This window comes from Dreissena polymorpha, chromosome 12, assembly GCF_020536995.1.
Source record: "Dreissena polymorpha isolate Duluth1 chromosome 12, UMN_Dpol_1.0, whole genome shotgun sequence".
Taxonomy (NCBI): domain Eukaryota; kingdom Metazoa; phylum Mollusca; class Bivalvia; order Myida; family Dreissenidae; genus Dreissena; species Dreissena polymorpha.
Genome location: NC_068366.1, coordinates 10,438,020 through 10,461,550, shown reverse-complemented (window position 1 = coordinate 10,461,550; position 23,531 = coordinate 10,438,020). Strand labels below are relative to the sequence as shown.

The 23,531-nt window shown below is 36.1% G+C and overlaps 1 protein-coding gene across 1 annotated transcript; it reads left to right on the top strand.

Moving 5' to 3' along the window:
- Window positions 1-667: 667 nt before the first annotated feature.
- Window positions 668-2,472, top strand: LOC127853889 (microfibril-associated glycoprotein 4-like). The gene has a single exon (XM_052388690.1). The coding sequence runs from the start codon at window positions 723-725 to the stop codon at window positions 1,908-1,910; it is 1,188 nt and encodes a 395-aa protein (XP_052244650.1). The 5' UTR covers window positions 668-722; the 3' UTR covers window positions 1,911-2,472.
- The last annotated feature ends 21,059 nt before the right edge of the window (window positions 2,473-23,531 follow it).

Genomic DNA, 23,531 nt, shown 5'->3' with positions numbered 1-23,531 from the left:
CTTTGAAATCAGCGCAATAAAAAACAAAACATTTAATTTCCATATAACTTAATTGTGTGCTTGATTTGTGGATAAAGCTTTGGTGTTTTTTATAGTATATTTTAGCACAGATATTCATACTACCCCAAAGGTTATTCATGTATGGAACAGACCCTGTAATTTTGTGTATATTCCTTTCCAAACAACAGCCCCCTGATAAAGATGTCAACTTATAAAGTGTCAACGGCTGCAAAAGATTTACAAGAGGCAATTCCAATATCTCTCAGCACGTCAAACGTTATACCTATACAACGGCGGGATATAAGTGGGATAGAGTCTGCAATCGTGTATTCAGTTAATCCTTTGCACAAATATTTGAGGGACCTTTAAAAAGTCCGGAATACGTCAGAATGTGAAAAACAAAAGAACAAGACTGAACCATGTCTGTATATTTGATAATTTTGACAGTTGTTGCGCATGTTGTTGTACATATATTTTTCGTATTTGTTTCTTATTTAGTGAATTGACAATATAATATACGAAATTTGTAATATAATTATACATGTGTTTAAACCGTAAGACCGGATGCATCGTTACTTAAGGATTTTTCCTCTTTTATCAAAGTGTATATTTTTGATCGCAGCTACCGGTTAAAATTGTCCGGTCTTCTGTAAGCGCTGAACACTAGCGAGCTCTCTACTTATAAATTTATAATTATTGTAAGGAGGAGCGCATGGTAAATAATGAAGCTCTCTGTGTTCTTTGTTATGTTGATTGGGCTATTATGTGAAGAAGTCTGCTGTTTTCCTGACAGTCGAATCCAGGAAAGGTTAAATTACATAGAACATATTGTTGAGGACCTGAGAAGAGATCTTAAAACTGAAGCCGACTACAGACGAGAGGATATCGCAACTTTGTATGCCAAATTGACTGGATCTTCTGGACTCAATGCGAAATGTCTCGATGGACATCCTCCGGGCAATAGAAATAGTCGAATGCATTTTTCTGATGATATATCAACAACAAACGACCAACTCAATAAGTCTATGTCACTGTTCAGAGTAGAAGCGGTTAAAGTAAAAGAACAATTACTGCTAGAAATAAAACACATGGAGGACATTTATAATCAAAAGATATTGTCACAATCGGAGGAAAAAGCTCCTGATTTCAGGAAATCAAGTATGAAAGTGAAGTCTTTGATACAGAGTATGAACACATCTTTGGACAATTTCACATCTCATGTAATGAATTATACAAGTGCGTTTCAGAATTTTGTCAACGCATTTGCTGAGACTCACGAATATAAAGACAAAATAAGGACGAAGCGACCTACATCTTGTAAAGATGTAAATGAAAGCGGGATTCATACAATATACCCCGACTTTAAGCCCTCTGGCATTGCTGTATATTGCGAGATCAATGAAAACAAGGACTGGATCGTAATTCAGCGTCGAAAATATGGAACGGTTGATTTTGAAAGGTCTTGGGACGAATACAAGGCGGGATTTGGTGATATGAATGGTGACTTCTGGCTTGGTAACGAGTATTTATACCAACTGACTAAATTTCAATCGCGTCAGTTGCGAATAGACATGGAGACATTTGAAGGGAAGGAGGTCTATGCGATGTATAACGAGTTTGGTGTTTCGTCAGAGGCTGGAAAATATACCTTGAAGGTTGGCGGATACAGTGGAGATGCTGGTGAAAAGTTAGTGTATCACAATGGACAGAAGTTTTCGACGTTCGATGCAGACAATGATGATTCTGACTGTTGTGCTTGCATTGGGGGTAGTGGTTGGTGGTATAAAAGCTGTAATAGTTGTCAGCTGAACGGAAAATACCACTACAAGCATGATAGTATATCTTCAAATTACATATACTGGAGCGGTTTGTCGGGCAGTCTGAAATACGTAGAAATGACAATTCACTGAATCGTGGTACTCATGTTGTGCTTTTTTTCATTGTGTAAATATGTGTTTGAACGCCTTTCATTCATCAACCACAACTGCTGTAGATGTTTTGCAAATATGTGTGTAGCATGCCTTTTGTTTTTGTACTTACGAGCTAGATAACATGTTTAAGGATAAAGATATCCCAATAACCCAAATAACGGCACAATCAAAGACGTTTTCAAAGACATTTGTTAATTTTCTGTTATCAGTTGGATGTAAAATCATACAACAAGAATTCTCTCATATCAATTATTTAAATGGGTGCGTTTTGGACAAAAATAGGAGAGTATCGATTGGCATAGCATCAGTTGGTATGTCCTTTTAAACGTTTGAATAAACTGGACACTTATGGAAATGTGAATACATTTAATGGATTACATGTGCAGTAACGTACTGTTTAGGAATATATCTTTTTATAACTGTATCACACTATGTTTAATAGTGAAAATTGTCTTAATATCTACGTACGATTCGTATTATAATATTGTGAATTGCATATCTTATTTCATGCTCATACCGTCACAATGGAATGTTTGTTATGTCATTCTTGGAAACACTACGCTGTTTATCTCTAGAATTGTTTTATCATGAACATAAATTGTTATGGTGGACCCTAAATAAATGTATGCATTTAGTATTGTTGTTTTTGCTTTGAGACAAACCTCCATTTTACTGTTTTATCAACTCGCCCGTTCTTTGTCAAGAAACGTTTCGAGAATAAAGGTTAAAGGTGCGGTTTATAGTCTGCTTCTATATACATATTCAGCCGACTTCACAATCAACCCCCCGATCACTGGGATCTAAGTCGTCCGTTAACATATGGCGCACCAGGCAGCCACGGCACATTGGCTTATCTCCCTCACAGGTACCCATTTATACACCTGGGTGGAGAGGAGCAGATGTGGGACAAATTTCTTGCTCAAGGAAATTACAGCGGTCAGGGCGGGATTCGAACCTGGGACCTCTCGATCCCTACGCCAGCGTCCTACCATTAGACCACTGCTCCCAGAATGTGAAATAACATCCAGGCAACTGAATGTCATGACTTCGAAAAAAAGTTTGGAAACAGCGTCCTTGTGATCGCGGCAAAATAACAATTTTGGGAACTAATTTGGCCTCTTTCAACGCATTTTGTTGCATCTCTAGACATTATTATGGTGTAATGAAAATCTTCTCGATGACTGGCATGTTGACGGCGCCCTATATTAAAAATACGTTTGGCAGAACATCCAGTACTACTACACCACGTTTGTCGTATTATTTAACCAAAAACAACCGGCCGTATATGTCTGGATACTTGATTTACCATATATGGCAGCATCCGATCGACAAAATTGCTCTACAGTTCAGCCACAATTTTCCAATGCCTTGGCTTTTAACTTGACCGTGGATCAGTCTCATTAAAATGAGGAGAGTTTCTCTCAAGCGCTTAGGGCCCCATTTATTTTCATTTTATCAAAAAAGAAAACAACAAACACAATTACTCAAATATTGAATTGCTTTAACTTCGAAAAACGAATACTGTAGTGTATATAATTTAGTTTCTTTGGCATATATAAACAGAAATATAACATCAATGTGAAGTTAGTACAAACACTATTAAGAAAATAAAGCATATTTGCAGTAGCCGTGTAAATTTAGTCCCAGTCAAGAGAGAGTACAATTTGTGTCCACAATTCTAAGTGAGGTTAATGAGCAAGCTGTCGGAGCGTGCATTATGTCTCAGTACGAAGAATCCACCATCAGCCACTCGAAGGCCCCAACTACTACCAAACTAGAGATACCTTAAAACACCATGTTTCGGATGTCTTTTGGTGTCTAGTTATGAAGGATTTAGTTGACTCATTGGTGGTTTAAATTTTTGTGGTTACCAATACCACATGGTCATACATGAAAATCCATAAGTGTTATCTTCAATAAACAACCGCATCGTGTGGTTAAAGATTTTGTGTATACTATCTCATCGAATCAAATGATGTCTTAGAAAAGACAAATAACACGTTCACATGCATGTACACATGCAGATGATTAAAATGTCAGTCCTTGCAGGGGCCACATATTTGGAACACAATAGGTTTGCCATCGCATATTTTCATTGCAGTTCACAGTTTATGGAATATTACATTACACAAAACTATGCATCAAGTTTATTTACTATCGAAAGCACTTGGAACACCTCACTCATTCATAATTTCAAAGCATATTCAAGTTTATTCTGGGAAATTTGCAAGCTCAAAGATTTGTGTGTAACAGTCAATTAATAAATGTCTTATAAATTGCTTATAGTATTGAACACTCTAGTTTGATGGATGATAATTTGCGGATTGTTAGTGTTACATTAATATGAAATAGACAACATTGCATAACTATTGGATCTTATTTACCACTTCATACAGAAAGCCTCAAATATTGTTCCACTCATTTTATCAACGTATATGGATACAACAGCATTAATGCGGCGCTTATATACAGTTGAATACATATACAGAAACTTGATCCCGGAAGTGCTCCCTGATTGGTGAACTGTAGGAATCTTTGAGAGTTAAGGTCATACTCGGCCCAGGTGGCGTTGGTGAATCGGCGGGCGTCGCTCGGTTTGTTCGGGTCGCTGTGGATTTAAAGAACATATTGACATTACTTCATCCATTAAAAAACAACATCGTTAACGTAAAATTTCATTATGCCTTGAAAACATGCAATGTGTTATTGAGATAATACCATTTTCGTTTGATTGAAAAAAGCACAAAGTAAGTTTGAGTCCCATGAAATATTTAACGCTTTATGGCAGTACATATATTAACTGGACTTAGCAAACTTTTTTGGTTGAACAGTTATTTATTATTGACTTAGTGTACGTTGTCCGAAACTATATGAATTGATTATGAATATATTTACATTATATATAGCAGTAGATATAGCACAATTTCGAATAAAATGTAATTTCTCACACGTTTCCTACGTGACATTTATTATTACGTATCAAGGTTCAGGATATCACTTTACTCGTTAACTGCTCGTTTCATTCATTGCATGCATACCTTAAAGCATCTACGCCGTAATAAAAAGATATGTTTTTGACTAAATTGCAGACTGACAACGTTTCCGGATTAGTGAAGTTAAACCAGATGGCAACCATACGTTCTCGAACACGGCAAAGTTAGAACACATAAAAACAAACATACCCCGACTTGGCGATGTTCTTACACATGGTCACCATACTTACCCGCCGCTCTTTCTCCGTGTAGTTTGCGGTACTGCGAGGTCCTGAGTACAGCGGATAGCCAAAAACTGAATGTCGTCTGCGTGGTTAGAACCTTGAAACGTGATTGAATGAAATTATAATTTTAAATCTACAACATTTTTGTGGTGTTCGAAATCGAGTTTCATGCATGTGCATACGTGCCCAAACCACATACAGCTACGCGACGCCACTTGCCGATTTAATGTTATTTCCTGTTAATGTCACTTTTAACGATAACTCCGTCCTTGTTTTTGGTACCATACTTCATACTCATATATTTTACCCGATTTGCCCGCAACACTCCTAAAACGTATTACCATTCTAATGATAATGTACTTATTTACCTTTTTGTGATTTGTTAAAAGGCGCGCAAAAAGATCATGTAAAACATACGCCCGGGTCACGCATCATAGTAGACAGTTGCTCCTGCATAGCGAAGTACATGTACATGCCACTCTTATTCAAAGACTTGTTTCATTAGCTGATAAACCATGAAAAATCGACAGTCATGTACTATCATTTTTTTACAAAAACATAATCTTACATTTATTTTATACACCTAAGCATATTAGTTTAAGCATACATGTATACATATAGTAGATCTATGCTGATTATTATATGAGCAACGCTCTTGGAAAACCATGTGCTTAAAGTATCGTTCCTGCACAGCGTGTGCACTCCGCATAAGGGCAACATGTGCTTAAAGTATCGTTCCTGCACAGCGTGTGCAATCCGCATAGGGGCAACATGTGCTTAAAGTATCGTTCCTGTACAGCGTGTGCAATCCGCATAGGGGCAACATGTGCTTAAAGTATCGTTCCTGTACAGCGTGTGCAATCCGCATAGGGGCAACATGTGCTTAAGGTATCGTTCCTGCACAGCGTGTGCAATCCGCATAAGGGCAACATGTGCTTAAAGTATCGTTCCTGCACAGCGTGTGCACTCCGCATAAGGGCAACATGTGCTTAAAGTATCGTTCCTGCACAGCGTGTGCAATCCGCATAGGGGCAACATGTGCTTAAAGTATCGTTCCTGTACAGCGTGTGCAATCCGCATAGGGCCAACATGTGCTTAAAGTATCGTTCCTGCACAGCGTGTGCTATCCGCATAAGGGCAACATGTGCTTAAAGTATCGTTCCTGCACAGCGTGTGCAATCCGCATAGGGGCAACATGTGCTTAAAGTATCGTTCCTGTACAGCGTGTGCAATCCGCATAGGGCCAACATGTGCTTAAAGTATCGTTCCTGCACAGCGTGTGCTATCCGCATAAGGGCAACATGTGCTTAAAGTATCGTTCCTGCACAGCGTGTGCAATCCGCATAGGGGCAACATGTGCTTAAAGTATCGTTCCTGCACAGCGTGTGCAATCCGCATAGGGGCAACATGTGCTTAAAGTATCGTTCCTGCACAGCGTGTGCAATCCGCATAGGGGCAATATGTGCTTAAAGTATCGTTCCTGTACAGCGTGTGCAATCCGCATAGGGGCAACATGTGCTTAAAGTATCGTTCCTGCACAGCGTGTGCTATCCGCATAGGGGCAACATGTGCTCAAAGTATCGTTCCTGCACAGCGTGTGCAATCCGCATAGGGGCAACATGTGCTTTAAGTATCGTTCCTGCACAGCGTGTGCAATCCGCATAAGGGCAACATGTGCTTAAAGTATCGTTCCTGCACAGCGTGTGCAATCCGCATAGGGGCAACATGTGCTTAAAGTATCGTTCCTGCACAGCGTGTGCAATCCGCATAGGGGCAACATGTGCTTTAAGTATCGTTCCTGCACAGCGTGTGCAATCCGCATAGGGGCAACATGTGCTTAAAGTACCGTTCCTGCACAGCGTGTGCAATCCGCATAGGGGCAACATGTGCTTAAAGTACCGTTCCTGTACAGCGTGTGCAATCTGCATAGGGGCAACCTGTGCTCAAAGTATCGTTCCTGCACAGCGTGTGCAATCTGCATAGGTGCAACATGTGCTTAAAGTATCGTTCCTGCACAGCGTGTGCAATCCGCATAGGCTAATCAGGGGCAACATGTGCTTAAAGTATCCTTCCTGCACAGCGTGTGCAATCCGCATAGGGGCAACATGTGCTTAAAGTATCCTTCCTGCACAGCGTGTGCAATCCGCATAGGCTAATCAGGGGCAACATGTGCTTAAAGTATCCTTCCTGTACAGCGTGTGCAATCCGCATAGGCTAATCAGGGGCAACATGTGCTTAAGGTATCGTTCCTGTACAGCGTGTGCTATCCGCATTGGGGCAACATGTGCTTAAAGTATCGTTCCTGCACAGCGTGTGCAATCCGCATAGGGGCAACATGTGCTTAAAGTATCGTTCCTGCACAGCGTGTGCAATCTGCATAGGGGCAACCTGTGCTTAAAGTATCGTTCCTGCACAGCGTGTGCAATCCGCATAGGGGCAACATGTGCTTAAAGTATCGTTCCTGCACAGCGTGTGCAATCCGCATAGGGCCAACATGTGCTTAAAGTATCGTTCCTGCACAGCGTGTGCAATCCGCATAGGGGCAACATGTGCTTAAAGTATCGTTCCTGTACAGCGTGTGCTATCCGCATAGGGGCAACATGTGCTTAAAGTATCGTTCCTGCACAGCGTGTGCAATCCGCACAGGGCCAACATGTGCTTAAAGTATCGTTCCTGCACAGCGTGTGCAATCCGCATAGGGGCAACATGTGCTTAAAGTATCGTTCCTGCACAGCGTGTGCAATCCGCATAGGGGAAACATGTTCTTAAAGTATCGTTCCTGCACAGCGTGTGCAATCCGCATAGGGGCAATATGTGCTTAAAGTATCCTTCCTGCACAGCGTGTGCAATCCGCATAGGGGCAACATGTGCTTAAAGTATCGTTCCTGCACAGCGTGTGCTATCCGCATAGGGGCAATATGTGCTTAAAGTATCGTTCCTGCACAGCGTGTGCAATCCGCATAGGGGCAACATGTGCTTAAAGTATCGTTCCTGTACAGCGTGTGCAATCCGCATAGGGGCAACATGTGCTTAAAGTATCGTTCCTGTACAGCGTGTGCAATCCGCATAGGCTAATCAGGACACCACTTTCCCACAGGTACTTGAAAAAAATTGTTTGGGTCCTTATATAGACCCCCCAAAAAAATTCAAGTATTTGTGCCATATTCCGATATTATGGAATTTTCGTTAAAGAAATCTCTTCTAAACGAAATGCAAGTCTAGGCGAGCTTTGTGAACACCAGTGATAATGCATGTGCGTCCATTGTCGTCCCTGATTAGCCTATGCGGACTGCAAAGGATAATCTTGAAAGACACTTAACGCACATACATTAAGCTCAATTTTGCCAAGAGCTTATATAATTGCAAACAGTCACCTTGTACCCAGTTCGGTGTTTGTAACGTATGCGTCGTTGGGATAACGCTCAGTTCGTACAAATAAGTCTTCCCCTTCCTTAGTACCGCGTGCCATTTCACATTGGACACGGCTGGGTAAAAAAAAACAACACGTCATTAGACATGCTGAGGAGACTGAACTGCAGGGTGGCACTGTCATTCGGACGCTGCCAGTCCGTGTACTCGAAATCAGTAGCTTCCCCATTATTGAGGCAATGTTGTAATTATGTGGTTTGATGACGTCCGCGATTATAGACGGTATTGCAATACCTGTAAATTGTCCACGTGATAGGTGAAACGTGTTCATATCTGAATACTTTAAAATGAGTGGCCATACATCTCTGAAGTACAAAGCGCCGTCGAAATTATTTGCGCCAGTCATAAGGTCCAAAGATGCAAAGAAATTTCGCGCGCTCTGTGTGTGAGTAAAATTGCCGAAAATGATTTCCTGTGGAGACGATATGAGAAAGTCTATAATTGGTTTCCAGGCCGAAGTATCATCGTCTTGGAGTTGCCGAGGCGTAAGGGCTCGAAGACATTTTACTGGGTCCGGCGCACGCTCTCAGCCTTTCTTGGTTCTGCGATTGGTGTAGCATGGGCTGCCCAATAAGCAAGCGCCGAGCCACTCTGAGCAATCACACGCTGAAAGAATCCTCGGTTGCCCGGATAAAGAGACTGAAATATTACAGATGCACCACCTGCCGATTTGCCAAATATCGTGACGTCATTTTGATTTACGGTAAAAGCTAGTATGTTATCGTGGACCAATTTGATTCCGAGAGGCTGATCCAACAGTCCCTGATTCCCTGGAAGTTTCCCATCTGCGCTCTGGATGAATCCGAACATACCGAGTCTGTAATTAACTGTAACCACGATGACTTCACCAAACGCACTGATGCCTTCCCCTGGGTATATTGTACGCATTAAAAATGATCGCATATGAGCAAAGTGCACATAAAGCTGCACCAGCACGCGAAACAATCTTATTGTTACAGTAGAATTTGGGCACATGTTTAATGGTTAAGAACCTCATGCATGTATCAACCCTGTATACAAATATGTTAATGCGGCTGTTTTAATTTATATTAATTAATATATATAAATTTTATATAAAAATTAATTATAATGTACATAAATACGACATTTACACTTCATACGTTTGAGAAGGAAATACACTGATTTTTTTAACATGTATATTATGTTATTTGTTAATTGATTGCTGTGGATAAATTTTTTAATAGTACACACGTCGTTTCGTTTTTTTATAACTTGATATGTCCACATATTTTTGTACTGCAATTGTCGTCACTATTAGATGGCGTCAAATAAGTTTACATTTTTATGTTTTAATTGATACATCAATTTTTAAATGTTTTGATTGATCAAAACAAATGATACAATTCATACATAGAAACGATCAAACAAATAGCTGTCCCACAAGTCCGTCGCTTACCCTAAATAAAGTTATGTCGTTTGCGTATCAAATAGCTTTAACTCATCATTCGATACAATTCACCCCGTTGTTATGCGCGGTGATGCAATGAGCATTTTGCTGATAATTGATCTTGAGTTATTAAAGTATATTCAGACGACAAAGAGTACGACACACACCGAGTGTAAAGTGTGCGTTTATAAACTTTTACTGTTGACATGTTAAATGGAGCCTTTAAGTCACCGTGGTGTAATGGATATGGTGTCCGCCTAGCGACCGGGATGTCACGGTCTATCCCCACCGCGGGAGCGTTCTTTAGATCTTCCCAAAGACACCAAGTACTGGTTCTAGGCCCAGGAAACGGACTCGAGAGCGTTTATATAAGCCTTGGGCTTTCGATGCAATCGAGCTAAAAAATAAATAGGTTTAAACTAAATAAATGTCGGATATCTATTCCAGGAAAATGTTCCTGGACAAGCGTGAACAATCTGTGAGAATGTCGCGACGGAATCGGTTGATATTTGGAACAGGTCTACGTGTATGGTTTTTTTACAAATGGCTAACTAGTTTTTAAGTTGTTGCGTATGCGCGAACGCATGTGAGTAAAGTGTACATTGAATATAATAACAGCCGAATGCTTAAACTAGTTTTAAGCAATCACATTGAGGTGGTTTAAATTCGTCAGAATGGCAGATCGCGTGGCTCCTTTTGACGAATGCATGCTTGTTGGGGTGTTTAGATTATTACTTTTTGGGGCAGGTTTTCAAGTGAAATAATTTGAGTTACTTTTATATAAAATGGTTCGGTCATGGAATCATTATACACCATTATTTCTTTGAGTGCATCTGCTGAATCAAATTTAACGTAACACATTTATATCACGCATTGACTAAACATTTGCACATTCGCTCCGACCAAAGCGATACATTTATCTTCGAATTTTGACAATATAGTCATTTACAATGTTTTTTTTAAAACTTTTTCTGTCGATTAATCAGTTTAAGGAACATTAACTTTAAAAAGTTGTACTTAAATTGACCATAAAAAACAAGGGTACAAAGCTTTTAAGGCTAATTTATGTAAGCCACAGAATCAACCAGTATCGTTAACAAGTTAAAATATTAGATCATACTAAAACTGGATATTAATTGTACGACTGTCCGAGACCAACAAATAATAGATCATGACACGTAAAAAGTAATCTGCTAGCCCGTCAGTGTCGTCTTCTAATTGTATACACAAGCAGGAACATTAGTTGAACTATGAGATAGTTTGACTTGTTTGTAGTAAAAAACTCTTGAATACAAATCTCTAGGTATGTCGATGATAACACTTTCACATTTTCTAGTACTGTCTTAACATATATTATGTTGTCAAACCGCACTGTAGCATGTAGTTTGCTTTATCTTATGTTACAAAATCATTCTCACATGCGGTTTATGTTCTTGAATGATTTACTGTCCGTGCGAAAACACTTTATTGGGATCCCATTGCATAAGAAATATTTATAGTAGAATGGAATCCCCAGCGGCAAAGCATTTCCTTATAACTAAACTTATTTAGTTATGCAACACAGTGTAAAATGCTTGAATTTCAGTCTTCCCATGATAAGGCCAACTTTTTTTTAAATTATTTGTTTTACGGGAAATGTTTAAAAAAACATTGAGTGGGGGAGGGGGGGAGGGGGAAATAAAAATAAATATCAAAGCATGAAAAGTGAGCAGTCGACCAAAAGAAATAAAACTAAAACTATCTAAACCGAATTTTTATTTTATTTTTGAAAATGTCAGCCAATTTAACCTTATGTATACTTGTATAAACCTTAAGGTGTTTTATATATATCTCATTACACAGTTGTAGAAGCTTTTTATAATAATAGTAAAAATAATTTTATATGTATTCATAGGTTAAAGCACCTTTTGCATGTATATTGCTTTAATAGAGACTAAACACGCCAGGTGTATAGTGTAGTATAGTGATCGTTAAACTTTTGTTGTGTGTGTATCATAATGCATGTTTATAACAAATATATGCTTTTGACTTAAATAAAAAATACTTTTGACATTGTTTAATAGCTTTAACAACCAACTTTCTAACTTTCATCCGCGAGTGGAATATATGCACATTAAAAATTACTTTTTTTACAGACTTTGGAATTCCTGGTTTTGATACTATACGCCTATTCTTGTGACTTAATGGACATATTAACATCCGGACCCAATGTCGTTTTCTTCAGAAGCTGCATTGCATACTTTTTTTTTAAATATAGTAAATTTATGGGTGGGTGGGGAATGGGATTATTGATGCAAGTACCTGTGGTTCAGTCCTCATGTTCATCATAAAGAAACGTAGAATACTACTTTTTGGGCATTTTCGGGATATGGATTTTTATCAATAAAAAATAAAAAAAATATCATAGGATCTAAATTTAAAAAAATACGCATATTTATAAAACCTACCCAACATTTCGTATGACATCGAATGTTATGGATGGTGTCACCTCTGCATCATATGCAAATACGCTAATAATTGTTATGTTCGTTTCACTTAATATGTGAATGATGTCATAAATTGTGTTTTCAAGATTTACTTTTCAAATTGAAATAATTTCTTTTCTATTTTTTTTTTTTTTTTTGGTTTCAAACTTTTTATTCACAAAGAAATAAGTACATATAACAGAGTATAGGTCAGTTATAAAGTACAGTTACATACAGATACATACAGTAACATACAGTCACAGCTGTTGTGTGTATCAATATCTAAGTTTCTTTATAATTAAGTTATATATTGGTTATTCACAACTATATTAATACCCTTTTTGCATAAATAACAAAGAATGCTTCATTTATTACACATTCTTAACAAAAATCTTTTCAACAAATTGTGAAGGCTATAAAGTCAAGTGTTTAACAAATTTTGATAATATATTGTGACATATATTTCGTTTTTGGTAATATTGGGTAACAGTGTGAAGATCTCTTATAAGCATATTTTTCATATCAATAGTTTTTGATCTTCTCTCACTGATAATGTAACATTTATATATGGAGAAACAAGCATAGCTCATTATGATATTGACATCATCGTATGTACTACTTTCTATTTTATAGCCGACAATTATATTACGAAGGGAAATAATGGGGGAACAAAAACCTATTTTCTGGAAAGTTATTTGGACAATGTACCAGAATGGACGTATTAAAGGGCACTCTAATAGTAAGTGTTCTATTGTTTCTAATTCCCCACAGCACAGGCATAGAGGCGAATTTTTTACTTTCCAAGTAAACACGTTTTCATTAGTTGGGATAATTTTATGAATAAGTTTATATCTCATTTGTCTAACCTTAGTATTCTGAATAACATTATTAATAAAATCGTATACTGATTTCCAGATTATTCTTTCTTTAAATACTCTCGTCCAGTAGTCATGGACGTATGGTTTAGTGCATTTATGCTTAGTAAATATCTGTTTTTGTTGTTTATTATTCAAGTTATAGATGTTTATATTTTTGACAAATATACCCTGCTTGTCTGTTTTTACCATGGAATTAAATGATTCAGTTGATTGCAAAGTTAGTGTCCAGTCTTTCGGAATTGATATTTTTAGTTTATTTAACTCGGCAATCCAGTTAGATTTGTTTTCTAATTTTGAAATAATATAAGTTTCCTTAGCTAGGCCAGTGTTCGAAAGTAAATCATTAATGAAAATTATATTCGAATTTATCCAGTTTTCGAAAATAAGGCATTTGCCATTATGTTTTATATATCGGTTTCCCCATATTACTTCAGTTCTGATATCAAAATATCTTTGTGTTTGTTTTGGTGTATTGACGTTGTTCATTTCGATGAAATTGCATATAATGTCTTCATAAAAGGCAGGTATTTTCCATGTTACTTTTGGTAATGACTTAAAAGAATCGATGTTCATTTTAAATATTAACAGCTTTTTGCCGTACTGATTTAAGTAAAAGTTAGGAATAACTTTCCAATTTGCATTGTCATCGATACATAACATTTTTATCAATTTCATTTTGAGGGTTTTTGCAAAAATGCTCATGTCAGGCATTTCAATTCCTCCATCTTGTTTATTACCTATTAAAATAGATCTTTTAATTTTTTCGGTTTTGTTATTCCATAAGAACTTAAAACACATAGTATTAAGTTCATTTAGGATATTCTTTGAAACAAATGTTGACTGTAAAAGATATGTAAATTTTGGTATCAATAACGTTTTAATTACTGTTACCCTTCCATAAAATGTCAGGTTCCTGTTGTTCCAGGAATTAATTACTTTTTGACAAGATACAATTTTGTCATTCCAATTAAGTTCTTCACATTTAGCAGAATTTATCCCAACGTAAGTGCCTAAGGCTTTAACCACTGCACTAAATTTTATGTCGTGAATAACACATTCGTTTTCGTTTTTTGACTTACCAAGTAATATACCTTCGGTTTTTTGTTTATTTAATTTCAAACCTGATATTATCCCGAATTCATCGATTATATTAATCACAACCGGTATCTCATTTGTATTTTTTAAGAAAATTGTAGTATCATCTGCAAGTTGTGTGATTTTAATATTTCGAACATGTTGGTTGCATTTTATCATTATACCTTCATATTGATTACACGATCGAAGCTTTGTTGCTAATATTTCAGCTATTAAAATAAAAAGAAGAGATGAAAGAGGACAGCCTTGCCGTATTCCTCTTTGTATTTTGAAGAATTTTGATTGCCAACCGTTATTCATTACAGATGAGCAGATGTCATTATATAATGTTTTTACCATATTAATAAAGTTACTCCTGAAACCGAATTTTGTTAAGACATCATGTTCCATTCAACTGTATCGAATGCCTTCTTAAAATCAACAAATAAAAGGGCTCCGTCTATGTTAAGCAACTCAGAATAATCGATTATATCTTGTATTTGTCGAATATTGCAACCAATAAATCTGTTTTTAATAAATCCCTGCTGATCGAGACTGATTATATATGGTAACACAGTTTGTAGACGCTGAGCTAAAACTTTTGCTAAAATTTTGTAATCTGTATTTCAAAGTGATATTGGTCTCCAGTTTTCTAAATTCTCAGGATCACCTTTTTTATACAGCAATGAAAAAATACATTGTTTTTGAGTATGCGTCAGTTCTCCCTTTTGAGTACATTCTGTAAAACAATTTAGTAGTAAAGGCGATAAAATATCCCAAAACTTTTGGTAGAATTCGACAGTTAAACCGTCTAGGCCCGGACTTTTATTATGTTTCATTGACGATAAAGCATTCGACAGTTCTTGTAAGGAAATATGATCTTCACATAGATTAGCATCGTTTTCTGTGACCGTTTTTTCGATAGTAATTGAATTAAGGTAAAAATCTAAATCGGAGTTTGTACATGCATTTCATTTGTATAATGATTCATAGAAAATTGCTTCTTGATTTAATATTTCAACGCTGTTATTAAAGTGTTTGCCATCAACATTAAGAGAAGTTATATTTTTTCTATTTTGTCTTGATTTTTCTTGACTAAGAAAGAATTTAGAATTTCTCTCGCCTTCTTCCATAAATTGAAGTCTTGATCTAACAAAAGCCCCATTTGCTTTAAAGTTGAAAATTTCTTTAATATCATTTTCCACTTGGATTATTCTTACTTTATCAGTTTCTGTGTCAGAATCTTTTTTTAGTAAATTATTTAACTCGGTTTCGAGAAGATGCAACAAAGTTTGGCGTTCACGTGATTTTGTCTTTGAGTATTCTATTGACATTTGTTTAACTTCCCATTTAAGTACTTCCCATATAATTTGTTTACTATCTATTTGTAATTGTGAGCATTCGTCGATAATGTTTTTTACTTTAGTACAGTATTCATGTTCACTCAAAATTGAGTTATTTAATTTCCAAAATCCTTGGCCCCGTTTCGATGGGGTTTTAAGTTTGATAGATATTGCCATATGATCAGTCGATTGAATTATTGCAGGTCTAATATCGCTTGCATGTACAAGAGGAATACTATTTTTGTCTAAAAGCCAGAAATCTATACGACTTTTATCAGTATAACTTTTCCTCCTCCATGTAAACTGTTTTTTGTAGGATTTAAATATCGCCAAATATCCGTAAGATTATTTATTCGTTTAAGATTTGTTAGTTTACCATTAATTTTTACTTCACTTTTTGATGATGATACTCTATCACGTATGTCGTTTATTTCATTAAAATCTCCACCAATTAATTTAATGCCCTGGGAATGTTCATTTAATATTTTTGAAATTAAATCGAAAAAAACGTTTCGTTGTTTTTTGTCATTTGGTGCATAAATATTGAGTAGTGATATGTTATTATTTTTTTTATTGTTTTGTGTTTCAATATTCATTAATATATATCTTCCATTTGTGTCTATATATGTATAAATGACTGTGTATTGAAGGGACTTTTTAATTATGATTGACACACCTTTGCTTTTACTATCTCCGTGTGAGTGGTAAAGATCCCATTCAGAAAATTCATCCCCTAAAAGTACTTTTAAATCTTTAGAAAAGTGTGTCTCTTGTAAAAAGACGATATGTGCTCGTTGATGTAAAATATATTGTTTTACTCTTGCGCTTTTTAATTTATCTCTTAGTCCTTGTACATTAATGGAAATAATGTGTACATATTCATTTAAGGTTGTCATTTACAAAAATATGATAAAGTTGCAATATGTTGTTACATCCATTACATTAATGGAAAGAATGTGTAAATGCTTATTTAAGGGTGTTATTAACAAAAATATTGTAAAGGTACATCCCGTTGTTATATAAAACAACGGTATGCGACTACATAACCAACATGTATAAGCCACCACATACAAGTGTGGCGATACAGGATAACAAGTATAAACCATCATATACAAAGGAAGCATTTATGAAAAATTAAACATATTTGTACACATTAAGTGTATAATACATAATTGAAGGCATGTTAAATGATTAAAATTGTGTAATCTGGATAAAACTATACATTCAATGAGCGTTAATATGTCATGAAGACGCACAGCGCTATTTATTGCTATAACAAAGTAAATCAGTAAGTCATTTATCAAGCCATTAGCAATGTGATTTAAGTTCATGTAAAAAAGCAATGGACCATGCAAAGAGTACAATGTGGTCACGATGTTGTGTTGATTACAGTGCGTATAGCTGTCGCGTAACACGGTTTGATAGTTTAACAAAAAGTGGAACAGACTATACATATTTGAAACAAAAGTACATTCCATGAGTATGAAAAACGCCATGATGATAGTATACATCAGACAATGCCAAGAGTACAATGTGATCACGATATTGTTTTGATAACGGTGCGTATAGCGGTCGTGTAACACCTCAAAATAAACTAGCAATATATTTGCGTTAAATTTTTGAAGGTGAATCGGTTTAATATTTGTATGATTGATTTTCGAATTCGTATTCGAAAATATATCTAATGTATTTGATATAATTGTATGAACCTTCATAAAGGTAACAATTCCAACTATAGTGTTTGTAAAGTGGTGATTAGTCGTGTTCATTGTCCGTAAACAGTTCCTAGTAGGCATGAAATATGTGGACATTGCGTTATTTCTTCTTTGCGTGCTTTGTCTTCCTGTCGGAAGACTGTGTTTTCTTCTGTAGTTCATCTACAGGTGTAGGCGGCGATCTTGCAGTAACGTTCTTTTTTCTGCCTTTGTTCGGCGTCGAGGTATTGGACGAGTTTATGTTCTCAGTGAATCGTATAATTGTGGGTTGGCTGCAACTGACCGTGGATCTCGTGGCGCTAGCGGATCGGCTACGCGTATTCGATGCGCGTTTGTTGATTGTGGTTTCCACTGGTTTCACGGGTTCCTCGTGTTCGTCGTCTGTGTTTGGATGAGTAGTGTTTGTATCACACAGGGTAACTGTGTAATTATCACATTCAGATTGCCTGTGACCCTTTGTATTACACTTCTTACACACCCAGTCATTTGGGCATGCATTGAAAACGTGTCCTTCTTCAAGACACTTGGAGCACTTTGGTTTTATAGGCGAGACAGTTAGTTGTCCGTTGTGCAGTACAAGTCCAATAAACTGTCCAAACTGCATTGTTTTTGGAAGAGGTTCCTTGAGGGACGATGTTTTTACTATACAAATTCGGTCACCGGTGCAACAGTTGGTCAATTTACCATTGATGCGTAGTTTATCCCTTCTGTTTGAAATAACGTCAAGGCCCTTTAACGATAATGTTCTGGTGATAAGTCCATCGTCGACAGAGAGAGGAATGTTTTTAACACACACGCGTGTAGTGTTTTCACCATCTAGTCTATCTGGATTGGTATTTAAGACACTTATAATGCGTCCTCTTAGCTGGACACCATCTGACATCAAAACAACTTTGTCACTCAAATTGTCAACATAGATACGCCACATAGTACGTACCCTTTGAAGTCCTGTTATGTGGCTTGGGTCGATGCGTTGGGCTATTGCGTTGTATAACTCCTCATGTCTCAACCATTCTACCTTTTGTGGCTTTCGCTCACCAAACAGATCGCGTTCCCGAAGAAACACTAATGGCGGGCCGCCATCTTTGTTGACGTTTTCATTATCACTTGACCTAGATATTTCCAGTTTAGTTTTCACATCAATTTCACACTTTTTATATTTTTTATTACAAAGTTTCCGTCGCGATACGAAACCTTTGATACTTTGCTTTCAGAAGCTTTCATATATGTTTGATAACCTAGCTTTAAAGCATTTAAATACTAGATTTTTACAAAGCGCAAAAATTACACAGCCTTGGCTTGTGTCGGTTACACTCCAACCTTTTCTATTTTTAATTAATTTGATTTTGAAATATTTCCCATTCGCTTCGTTGTTGATAACGTCCGCCATTTGCGAGAATACAATATTGAAATCATTTTTTTGAATACTCATCGATTGGTTAATAGCGTGTGGAATTGACTGCAATAGCCAATGAAAATCGCTTACGCTTTACAAGTCGACTAGGCACAACGAAACAACCCGTATTAGAAACAAATTTGTAAGAACACTTTCGGCAATCTGCGCTTTTTTTTCGAGTTTTGGATAAAATACCAGGTCGGCGGATGAAATGTAAATAAAAAACCCGAAAGTCACTTTTATTTTTATTTGTATTTGTCGAAAAATAGGGTCGGGCGCTCCCGTAAAACAAACAATAAAAAAATGTTTGCCTAAACGATGTAATTACTGTGTACTTTTTTGTATGCGTTACCATAAACAGTTCACACGTATTATCAAAAAGAACATTGAACTGCACGAACAAGCAATTCAACTTGTGTGAACATATCGTATAGCAAATAACCTAATGCAAGTAACAACCGTGTATAAGATTATGCAAACGCGTTTGTTTTTATTTGATTTACGAAATTGAAAATATATATTCGTTAACATACGAACAAGTCAAAGCAAGTCGTTTATTTGTTTCAAACATTGTCTTTATACGCTGATTTTATTTATTTGCGCTGGATATGGTCATTATGTTGATGCAAGTTTTCGAACATATTAATCTCTTAATGTTTAAATTGGAACATACTGTTAACTGCAACCGATTGATCAAAACGAAAGATAAAAATATAATGAAAAATACGTTGAGAAACTTGAACCGCAATTCAGTCGCTTGTCTTAAAGAAGTCATTTAGTTCGCTTATCATATTCAAAAAGCTTAAACTCGTCATGCGATGCAATTCCCCGAATTTTATTTTTCCGATGCTTTTCGTCATATTGCGTTACACTGCGTATCTTTACTGCTCATTGTTCATGAAGTATAGAAAGATTCATACCGATGAGTTTAAATTGTGATTGTATTAATACTCATCAATTACCGTATGATAAGAAAACAATGAGACTGTGCATAGATGTCTGCACCGTGAACATTGTCCTGGCAAGATGTGAAGCAATATGTGAACAATCTGTGTGAATTTTACAAAACAAACGGTTAGTATTTTGCCCACGAACCGATTGATATAACTTTTGTTTAAAGCCCGTATACACGATTTTTATATGTGTTAAATTGTTATATATTGATAAAAATATGTTACAATAACACAAAATAGGCAAGAAAAATTATACATTGAAGACGAATTTCATAAAACGCAGCAACGACAAATTAGCGCCCCGAGCTTAAGATATTTCGTACATATTTTCCTAAAATAACCTAAGCATTCGTCTTTTCATTAGGATCGGAGTTAGTGTGCGTGTGTCGTATGAATAAATATCGTTGCAGGAAATTACAATGATCCGTAAAACTAAATTTAGATTAACATCGTACATGCAAGATACACATGCTGGCAAATTCGACTGTACATACATTTTCGATTTCAGAAATAAATATCTGGCTTAGTTCGCATTTTTCGACACAAACACATGGTCTTGTACACGTTTACTTTAATTTATATTGAAATATATGTTTTATAAGTTTTTACACATTTTATATAAATTCATACATATTTGACATAATCGTGCTTCAAATCACAATAGTAAACGCTTCATTCCACACGAAGAGAGTAATCAACAACACGATTTATTTTCGCTACCGCCATTTGTTGTAAATCTGTTCATAGGTCTTCTTGAAACTTTATCCGCCTTAAAAAACAAGGTAAGACACAGCTTATAGTACAATTATCCAAACGTCAAGCAGGGGCACCTTTCACTAAGTCATATGTATATTTGCGATAACTATCAAGTACATAAATGTCCCGTGTCTCAGCTTCCTTTGTTCTGCCCTACTAATGTGTCGTGTAAATTGTTCTAAATATCCGTTATATGTGTATGTATAGGTTATAAATTTATACGACTGTTACGCTTTTTAGTAAACATATAGTTTATTCCGCTTTGGTGTCATGTAATCGTAACTCAAAGAGTCAATGTTCTGATACTGCGGTTGGGCTGTACATAACCATTGAGTAGTTAAATGGTAATTCAAGTTAACAATGATGTCGTTTGTTATTGCTATTTTATTTGAATCGTGATGCTAAGATGTTATGTTTGATGTTAAAATTGTTAATTATTGGCCAAGTGTGATGTTTGAGCTTGTAGATACCGCTTATTACACCAAATATTTTGCATTGACTGTTCCGAGGTGGCGATTCACGTGTTATCTATTTGTATGCGTCTGTTATGTAAGTTGGTTTCTTGTCTAGTGCATTTTTTTGTTTCTCACTGTTCGGCAATTGGTTCCAGGCCATAAATTAAGGGCCGAAACCAATGATTAGTTTTATTCTCCTGCGTGTGCATCTGAAGTTTATGCACTGTATAGCGCAAACGTGTTCTTATACAAACTTCATTCTGGTGTAGATAATATTGTATTATATTAATACTAAAGTGTAAAAAAGCACACTAAGGTTGACGTTTCCAAAGGTTCTACAAACTAAAGCCCACTTAGCATTCATTCGTTGAACTTTTCTCGGGGTTGGGCTCATAATTTTGTCGGCAATTGACAGCGCTGAGGTAATCAGAAGACATTAAACAATTAACGTAAATTTATCCAATTGCCAAGACACGTCAAGTTTCCTGAACGGGTATTGCACCACATGATCCTCGCATATACAGTACATCGCTCAACGTAACTACAGATACGATATTAGCGAAAAGAATTAACGATTATCTGAGCATTGTATTTAAGGTAGCGCACCTCTAATGGGAACATATCCAAATATAATCTAATTAATTATTTTCTTAATCAGCATCATTTCACTGAACTACATGCAAATTTGTAGGTAGGCTTTCCATGCTTTTTAAAAAAATATACCGATTTTTTCAAAACCACCCCCACGCTCGGCTTTTGTCCAGTTTATTTTCATCTCTGGGGTATATAAAAGTTCCATAATTCATTCAAATTTCCAAATATGGGCATGCAGTTGGTGTGTACAGATGCTGTAAAGGTGTTTAAAGTTTAAACAAGATGAAATAAGTATTCTTTTACAGACATTTATTTTTTACACATTTTTATCTATGGAAGAGCGCCATGAAATGTAAGTGATTTCAGCCAAGTAAAAATTGGGTCGGTTAAAAACAAAGTGTCATAAAATTCAAAATAGTATCATTTAAGTCATATTTTAAACAAAGTTTTTGTAGAAACACTATATACAGCAAAAATACCAAGATTTAGACAGATTTACCGTTTACTTTTTGAAATAAAAATAAAAATGCAACATGCATGGTTCGTATTTTCAACAGTAAATCACCCAATTTCGCCATAACGTTGTTTTAATTTTAATAATTGAAGAATGTGCATAACAATTGCAACATATTTAACAATAAATATAGCTTATATGCCATATTAAATCAAATTACGTTAGAAAATAAATAAAACGCGTCGCAAAAAAGTACACATCGTCGGCAGGATTCGAACCTGCACGGGAATATCCCAAAAGATTTCTAGTCTATCGCCTTAACCACTAGGCTACGGCACCTAATATTAGGCTCTTCAACCTTCGAAGAAATCGCGGGAAATCATTAGAGGTGCGCTACCTTAAAATCAGTTGCTCGAATTGTTGAGTTACTATGCACTTTTGAAAATAGCATAAGTTTATTTTTATCTCAGCATAAAATGCTCATCGTCATTTATGGAAGGCTATTAAGGTAAAAATTACATCATTCTTTATGACTGTGTCATGATTCTTGATGGTACTTTCAATTTGTATGTAGACACATTTTCATGCTTGCTGACACTTACATCTTGCCTGATGACCAATGTCTTGTTACATTCTGCTTAATGGTATCATTCATGTGTACAGATGCAACATTCTTGTTCGTAAATTGCATGCTGGTTATGCGTATGTTGGTTTGTGCAGAGAGACTTGTGCAATAGGCGCAGTGCATAATGGAATCAAACATCGATGCGTTTAATAAATTAACGCGATGGCAAGATATGTGAGTTTCACCCAAGCACAAAGCCAAATACAATCATGCATGTTACAATGATGTATTTTGACAGTCGTTCCGACGTGCTACGGACGACTACGGAAATTTACGGCGTATAACGGAAATTTTATGTTATAGCAGAAGTTGCGCCCCTTTGTGTGGTATTTGTTATTGAAACGAAATTAACCACGTGTTTGTAGACGTAACGTTTTTGTTAATGACTTACCATAATTTTTGTACAGTAATTTACCTTCAATAATCAAAGAAACTCTATGGATATATTTCAATATATACTACTTAAACATGTATGCAGAGCTCCAGATAAGACGCTTAAAGTCGTAAAAATGAATTAAATTTAGTAAAAAAGTAGACTTAAGTTCTGTGCGTACGATTACACATTGAAAAAACAAAACAAGAATTCAAAATTTGTGATCATGCGTAAACCTAAATATCAATGCATATAATGTAAACATTTCATCAATGAGTTTTCACTAGGCCCTAATTAAAATTATGAAATCAACATTACTTTAACGTTATTATGAATTACAGAACATCATTAAAACAGTCGAAAAGCCATACGTTTTCCATTATCTGGTCCTTTTTTTGCAAAAAGTCTGCTGTAACCCGGCAATAGTCATGAGCTCTTCTTAGACTATAAACCTAAATGCTGATG